Here is an 8,386-nt window from a genome sequence, read left to right on the forward strand (position 1 = left end):
TATAGTAAGTCTTATCCTCACTAGGAAATGCTTTCCTTTTGATCCTACTGTTTCTTTGGGCCTGAGAATCTGGAAACAGAGTTCTAATGAAAACATTTCATTAGAATTAATCTGAGTAATTGTGATGACAGTAGTGAGCTGTATATTTGATATAGCATAAAATAAAAACTATTAATAAATTCTCACTGGATCATAGGCAGTAATTTGAAATCTATAGCATATGGTAGGGAAGGGATGTCACTACTAAGTCTACTGATAAAATACTGATCATTTTTTAAAAGTGCAAACTTGTTCAAAGACTTACAAATCTGATAGAATTCAATAATTTTTGTTACCTGAAAGTGGGCAGATTTTGTTCTCATATCACCTGGTTTGTGTTTTATCACACAGAGGGTTAAACTGAGTCTGAGTCTGTAGAATGTGTTTTCCTCTAAGATGCCCTTGAGCTGGGACTAGAACCCAGACTTGAAATTCTACCCTGAGGCTTAGCTGGCACTCGTTATTTCATTCAAAGTCATGTATTTGTAACAGTTTAAGTAGTTAGATTTTCAGTGATGAAAGGTTATTTTATAGGCTCCAGGTTCCTGCAGGATTTTCCTAGTTATCTTCTGCTGTGTACTGTTCAGAACAGACTGGGAGCATGGTTGATTCAAATAATCACCTAAGGGTTAAATATTATGTGTGGCCCCAGACCCCTGGTCAAGTGTTAGGGAAAATTTTTATTGATTTAAGTAGGTGTTACAGCTCAGTAAAGAATGGCCCTATGTTTGGCAAGAAAAGCAGATATGGAAACTCTACTCACAGCCAAATTTACAAGAATAAAATAATCGGTTAACGTAAGAGGAAATGGTTTTGACAGATTTACACTCTTGGGGTATATTAGAACTCCACCAAAATTCAAGATTCAAGTGCATTTTTATCTCGAAATGGAAGAATCTGACACTTAAGGTGGAAAGCAGTTTTCCGTAAAGGAAATGCTATTGACACATTCAGTCACTCCCTCTCCTGTCGTGTTTTCTGCGTGTTGTGTTGTAGTAAATGTGACGTGACCTATCAACACTCTTTTCGCTTTCTCCACTCTGTTTAAATTTAGACGTTGATCAACCCAGAGAAGAAAAGAAAGAGTGCTACTATAATCTAAACGACGCCAGTCTCTGCGACAACGTGCTGGCCCCCAATGTCACCAAACAAGAATGCTGCTGCACCTCAGGCGCCGGGTGGGGGGACAACTGCGAGATCTTCCCCTGCCCGGTCTTGGGGACCGGTAAGCATCAGCTGAGTGGTGTGTTCACACTTGGTTTGGTCAGGTGGTGTCCGTGGGCCTTGAAACGATGGCATTCACTGCCGCAGTCGACTTGAGGTGAAATTAACCTCATGAGTTTCATTCAGGGCTAGAGCTGTCACCCTCAGCCCACCGCAGTATGAATCCTTAAACTTCTCTCTGTCACAGAGGGTACTGTTGCCATCAGGTTCTATATGATATTTTGGCAGGAATATGATTCACTTTTATTCCACTTTAAAATTAAAATCAGTCTTTTTGCTAACAATGACACAGCATCATTCATAACTAGAGCTCGTAAATTTAGGCTAAGATTTTGCTTAATGGGCTCTTACGAAACCTTTAAAACATTAGACACCATAACAGTGGAGAAATAATAGTCATAACATGAAGTAAAACATGGGTAAGTAAAATATGGGTGAATTAGAAGGGTTTTTTAAAAAAATTATAAGTGAATCTATGAAGTCATTAGATTTATTTGCATTTAATCCATAATTTTTTTTGAGCTTGTACTGAATTTATTTGCCAGAATTGCCTTAAATTTACTGAGTCTGAGAAAGCAAAATTGAATTTAAAACATGTATTCATGGAAGATGTTGATTCTTTTTTTTTCTTTTTTCAACTTATTTCTTTTCTTGGTTTTGTCTCTTCTAAAATCAGCTGAGTTCACTGAAATGTGTCCTAGAGGGAAAGGTTTTGTCCCTGCTGGAGAAGCTTCTTACGAAACTGGTGAAGAGAACTACAAAGGTAAGAATCGAGTGGAAATGGATTTGGAACACGTGCACCTGTCAAACATTCAAGTAAGAGCAGGCTTGGGTTACACAGAATTAGAGTTCATTTGAGGCCTGGAAGCTGACTGCAAAGTACTAATTCTACCATTGGAATGAGGTCTCTGTGGACTCTGGGAGTCAGAACACTTAAGGCCATGTGACATTGGGAGGTCACTTAACCTTCTGAGCTTCCATTTCTTCATCACTGAGATAGGAATAATATCTCAAAGGTTATAATGAGGATTAAATGAGATAATATGTGTGACAGTACTTAACACAAAATTCTGTACTTAGTAGATGCTTACTAAATTTATTTTATTCTAGAGGTATAATATTATAGAAATCACATAAATTGTGACCATATAAATTTAACTAATAATCATGTTTGTCTTTATGATCATCAACAAAACTAAGGTTCTTGCTTTTTTAAAGAACTTATCCTACAATTGCTAGGACCTTTTTCTAATGGCCACAAATTCATAATAAGGAATGGAATAGAAGAAAACAAAAGTAGAAATGTTTTATATATTTAATGCTGCTATTATATAAGTCTACAATAAATGTGCAGCCTTTTAATTTTGGCAAATATTCACATATATTAATATTTCACCATTAACCACTCACTTTTGACATTTTTGTGTTGGAGATATTACCTTTTATACATGAAGTGATTTTTTTCCTTTATAGTTGAATATTAAAAATTGCTAAGTAGCTGGAAAACAGACTGTAAAAACATTTTTATTGTCCACTTTTGGAAAATTAGTGCTTGAATAATATAGTATAATTCAGTAGCTGGATAAGAAATTCCATTTGTGTTTTTTTAAATACATCTATGACTTAGTCCAATTAAATAACAAGAAGACTTGGTTTGTAATATGTGTTGAATGGTTTCCAAATTCATAAATATCACATACAATACCATATTTTTACAGCAATGTAATTGAATCTCACTTCATATTATGGAGCAGAGCCCTGATTTCACCACAAAGTCTTCCTTTCCTTTATATAAAAATGAATTCCTCCTCATCCTATTTTAGCAGTGCTGTAAATGGCTGGAAGAAGATTGGATTCAGATCCAACCAGCCATATGTTCTAGGCTTAGCTTTGCCATTTTCCATCTGTGTAACTTTGAGCAAGTCATCTATGGAGTCCTCAGTTTTTAAAATGAGGAATCGATGACATTCGCTCTAAAATGCTAGAACTGATGCTAATAGTAGCAATAAAAGCAACACTTTTGAGCATCTACTTGTGCCAGAAGGTATACTGAGCCCTATACATGGGTTATCTCATTTAATCCCTTCGATCTGATTAAGCTGATGTTCCTGTTATCCCCAATTTATCATTGAGTAAACTTGAGATGGCAGGAGCCCTTAATTCTGTGGGGGAGTGGGTCTGCTAACCCCCTCAGCAGCTTGTACTCTCATTAGCTTATCTTTATCACCAAGAAAGAAGACTTGTCATCAAGTTCCACCAAACTCTTCTCAGGAGCTTTCTACATCTCAACTAGTGAATGAGCCAGAATATACATTGCAGAAAGGCACATTTCTTAAAAGGTATATTCTTTAGAGAATATCATTGGTGCCACTGTGGAATCCATAGACTATTTCATCAAATATGAGGTAGCATCTCAAAAACCACATTTACAAATATACCTTCTCTGATGATGTTTTCCTCATTGCTCCTTAAATATCACAGACAAACCACATCTGATTATGTTTCTATGCCTGTCAATTAGGCCTAACTTTAGGAATTTTATATTGCTGTGTATGTAAGATTCTTTGAAATATAAATAATATTATAGGCTGAGCACAGTGGCTCACGCCTATAGTCCTAGCACTTTGGGAGGCCGAGGCGGGAGGACTGCTTGAGGCCAGGGTTTAAGATCAGCCTGAGCAAGAGCAAGACCTCCGTCTCTACTAAAAATAGAAAAAATTAGGCAGACGTGGTGGTGCATGCCTGTAGTTCCAGCTACTTAGGAGGCTGAGGCAGGAGGAGCGCTTGAGCCTAGAGGTTTGAGGTTGCAGTGAGCTATGATAGGGCCACTGCATTCCAACCTAGGGGACAGAGCAAGACCCTGTCTCAAAAAAAAAAAAAAAAATTATAATGTCGGTTAGACTCTTCTTTCTAACTGAAAGATCAAAGCTAGCTCCTTTTTGTATTTACCCATTTTTTCCCCACAGATGCAGATGAATGCTTACTTTTTGGACAAGAAATTTGCAAAAATGGTTTCTGTTTGAACACTCAGCCTGGTTATGAATGCTACTGTAAGCAAGGGACATACTACGATCCTGTCAAATTGCAGTGTTTTGGTGAGTTTTAAGAGGATATAGTATGGTGTGCTGTGAACATATGCAGATGGAAAAAATAAGTAATGCTATGTAGTAAAAGCAATTTCTTTGAATTTAAATGACGTGTTGAAAAGATGTGTCAATGTTTTATGGATCTTTTTCTTAAGCAAGATTTAAGAAAATAAAAAACCTTCATACTACTGTTTGAATGGATTTCAAACAAAGAGTTAATATTCAATGTGGAATTATAATTCAGGTCACTGCTATAACTGAAACGTTCTTTTGGTCTGTGGAACCTCCTGTTTCATCACTCATACCATGCAAGTGAAAGTCATTTTAAATACTGACCCAGACTTTAATGCTTAAGCAGAAAACCATATATACTAGGCAGAAAAACATAGCAAAAGGAAATAATTTTAAAAGTATCATAAAGAGGCATTTTATCTTAAATTTCTAGGCATATCCTGTTCCTAGATGTTTTCTTTCCTTATTTAATGTCAGCAGCAATGTTGTTTTTCCAATCAGTACAACTTACATTTTTATAGTCAGAGCTGCTCTCTTTTGGATGATAATGAATAGTTAATTAAAATGTGGCAGAGCCTGGAATCTGGACCAGATTTAGCAATGTGTAAATTTTGGAAGTGTATGAGATATAACTGATTGCTGATTTTCTTTGGTAATTTTTTTTTCTCTTAAGATATGGATGAATGTCAAGACCCCAATAGTTGTATTGATGGCCAGTGTGTTAATACAGAAGGCTCTTACAACTGCTTCTGTACCCATCCAATGGTCCTGGATGCTTCAGAGAAAAGATGTATACGACCAGCTGAATCAAATGGTATGTTTCCATGTGCAATGCAAACCTGTGTCAAAATAAATATCATAAGGTTTTCCTTTTGACTCAAATACGAGCTATTAGAAAATATAAAAATGCATTCCTTGGATGTTTTGAAATAATTGAAATGAGATAGTAAGGAAATAATAATATGCCTATCATCAGTATATAGGAGATTTAATATCCTGAACATACTCATTCAATGGACAATGGACTAGGGAGTGGCCAAGCAGATGACAGAGTTGTTCCACACCTGAGAGTTCATCATACTAACCTTCGCAAAGGCAGCCAAGGAAGATGAAAGTTCGGGAAAAGACAGGTGTGGAGGACATGGATAAGGCACAGGCAGAAAGGTTGCAATTGAGAACTCTACGATGAAGTATCACTAATCCAGGGCTTTGGTGGATGAAATGGGTGAGAAAGCATGAATCCAAAAACTGTTACATAGAAAGAAATGGTAGAATCTGACAGAGGGGTACATGTGAAAAAGCGGGGATTAGAAGAGAGAGAAGTCCATCAGGCTTACAAAAAGCAGGCAAGATAGTGGACCATTTTACATGACAGTGGGAAACTATAGAGGGAAGGATTGAGTTGGAATACGACGGGCAGGTGGAATTTCAGCTGATGGAACAATACCCAGTTGGAGATGACAAAGATTTGATCCATGGAAAGACCAGTCTGGGATTCAGACTTTTACTTGGAAGTCACTCTTAGAAATAGGGATGGAAAGTTTGAGACTTTCTGGCTTCCACTATCATGTTTATGAAATAGGAATAACCATGCAATTGTCATGGAACCGAACCATGTCTTCCCTTTCAGAACAAATTGAAGAAACTGATGTCTACCAAGATCTGTGCTGGGAACATCTGAGTGATGAGTATGTGTGCAGCCGGCCTCTTGTGGGCAAGCAGACGACGTACACTGAGTGCTGCTGTTTGTACGGAGAGGCCTGGGGCATGCAGTGTGCCCTCTGCCCCATGAAAGATTCGGGTGAGCCTGGGTCCAGTTCCTTCCGCAGGAGGCCTTGGGAACAGGTTCTTCTCCCACCCTTTGGAGCCTGACATTTCTCTTATATATCTTCACCTTCATTCCTGATATCTTTCATCATGCGTGCATGTGTGTATGGGAAGAGCAGGATGGCATAAACATCTGGCTCCTGGTTTTCCTAAAATCCAGACTCCATCATTAATTTTTGAAACCCTCATTCCATTTCCCCAACAAATGATAAATGACCTGAAGAAACATAATATTAATATAACTTAGCAGTCGGTGGCATGGGTCTTTAGAATTTATATTTCCTGACACTGTTTTTTTCTATAATTCTTCTCATTCCTAACAGTTTCTACTTAGAGCAAAAAGTATGAAAGTAGATACTGTAGAAAGTCATTATAGGTCAAAGTCCAAATTTTCATGTCAACCCCTATAGGCGAGAGATACAAGAAAGGGGTTAGAACAAAAAGGGAAGAGTCTAAAAAGTATATGAAAAGTATTTGAACAAATATCCTTTCCTTTCACATTTTAGATCTAGCGTTAAACCTTTGGTCAAATGGAAAAAAATGAGACAGCCTAAGCTCCCAATTTTATCCCCTGGCCTGGTGTTGGAGCAGGCCTGGAAGGTGCCAACTCTGTGCTTCCTGGGCTGTTTGGTGACTGTTGGGTTGTGCATTGATTGGCTATTTCTCTTCTTGCCACTGGAGCTACTGCTCATTAAAGGAAAGCATTTGAAAGTGTCTAGTATATCCTGTTGTAAAGCTGACTTGTTAAAGCTGGAAAAATAGCACATAGGTAGAAAGTGAAGGAGCTTTTAGTGAATATGTTCTCAGAATGGTCAAGAGGGGAAGAATTGCTTGAAGAGAGAAAATGCATTAATTTTTAGCTAATTTAATTAGAAGATATCTTTCAGGCTATTTAATTAATTAGCTTTCCGGCTTAGAAATAACTTAAAACCAATGTAGCATGAAAAAGAAAACAATTTGAAATGCCCTAAGAAGAAAACAAATAGCAAAGGATAAAGAGCAAGTATGTAAAGCCCGAGATGGCAACGATAGCGGTCCAGAGTGGTGCTGGGCCAGGGGGGCTGAGCGTGGGATCCGGCACCACCCACAGCAGCTGCGTGGTGAGGGCAAAATAGCCTCACCCTGTGCAGCTCATTGGTAAAATGGAGGTATCTCTGTCTAACTTGTAGGGTTGTCTGGAGGGCTGGGAGGCTGTAGGTGGAGCAGGGTGTGACTGCTAGTAGCATTATCATTGTCTCGGGCCCTGGAGGCAGATACCATAGGGAGATGAAAGTGAAATCAGTAAGAAGTAAGTACAATGAGGTTTGAGTCATCTTCTCACAAAGATGTTTCCCTCTCAAATCTTTTTCACTTACGCAGTTTATATTGTTTAACTTTTTTTCAAAAATAATATGTATTCCTGGTAAAGAATTAAAATAATGAAAGAGGTTATATCCCCTCCACCTGCCCCACCACAGTTGAACTCTGCTCCTTAAAGATGCTCACTCTTGATAGTTGGGTTTTTATCATCCTAGTCTTTTTGCTATACATTAATTATTGTTATATACTTATATTAGTGATTGCTATTTATATTTCTATTTAACAGAATATTTGGAACTGAAATCCATATCACCGAGCTAAGCCACATTCTCTTTTGTTTTGCACTTCAGCATCTCTGACATTAGAGTCCTCTGATAATTGATGGCACCTAACAATGGCCACAAGGCATTTTTTCCCATTTTAACATCTGTTATATCTGGATGCATTTTATGATCTATGATACCTTAGAATTGATGAAAGGTGGTAACCTGTAAATGGCTGCATGGAATCTGTTTTATAGATGTCTTTAGCCATGATTTCTTTAGCCACCTCTAATGTTGGGCACCCTTCTCTGCCCCATCCTGCCCCAATCCTGCTTTTCCTGTTACAAACAATGCCGCAGTGAACCTCCATGTCTGCACCTGCAGGATGCCTCAGTAAGAAAATTTCAACAAATAAAAACACGGGTTGAGAAATGTGTATACTTTAAATTCATTATATTACTCCCCAAAAATATTGTAAAAATTTACACTCACTTAAAAAAAGTTAAGTATTTTGCTATGAAAAGTGAATTTTAGAATAATGTATCAATATTCTAAAAATGAATTTTATTTTGAATATGAAATCTATTCTAAAAAGAGGGATTTTAGAGTAGTGCACCAATTATTTTCAACTGAGGT

The 8,386-nt window shown here is 37.5% G+C and overlaps 1 protein-coding gene across 1 annotated transcript in view; it reads left to right on the forward strand.

The window, feature by feature from the left end:
- The window catches only part of LTBP1 (latent transforming growth factor beta binding protein 1), a 482,178-nt gene that overhangs the window by 436,203 nt on the left and 37,589 nt on the right, over positions 1 to 8,386 (forward strand). Inside the window, exons 23-27 of the mRNA XM_012652425.1 lie at positions 1,094 to 1,264; positions 1,940 to 2,026; positions 4,230 to 4,358; positions 5,035 to 5,175; positions 5,992 to 6,162. Of these exons, the coding sequence (XP_012507879.1) occupies positions 1,094 to 1,264; positions 1,940 to 2,026; positions 4,230 to 4,358; positions 5,035 to 5,175; positions 5,992 to 6,162 (699 nt within the window). The remainder of the gene's footprint in view (positions 1 to 1,093; positions 1,265 to 1,939; positions 2,027 to 4,229; positions 4,359 to 5,034; positions 5,176 to 5,991; positions 6,163 to 8,386) is intronic.

The sequence above is a fragment of the Propithecus coquereli genome, unplaced genomic scaffold (assembly GCF_000956105.1).
Source record: "Propithecus coquereli isolate 6110/MARCELLA unplaced genomic scaffold, Pcoq_1.0 Scaffold39, whole genome shotgun sequence".
Classification (NCBI taxonomy): Eukaryota; Metazoa; Chordata; class Mammalia; order Primates; family Indriidae; genus Propithecus; species Propithecus coquereli.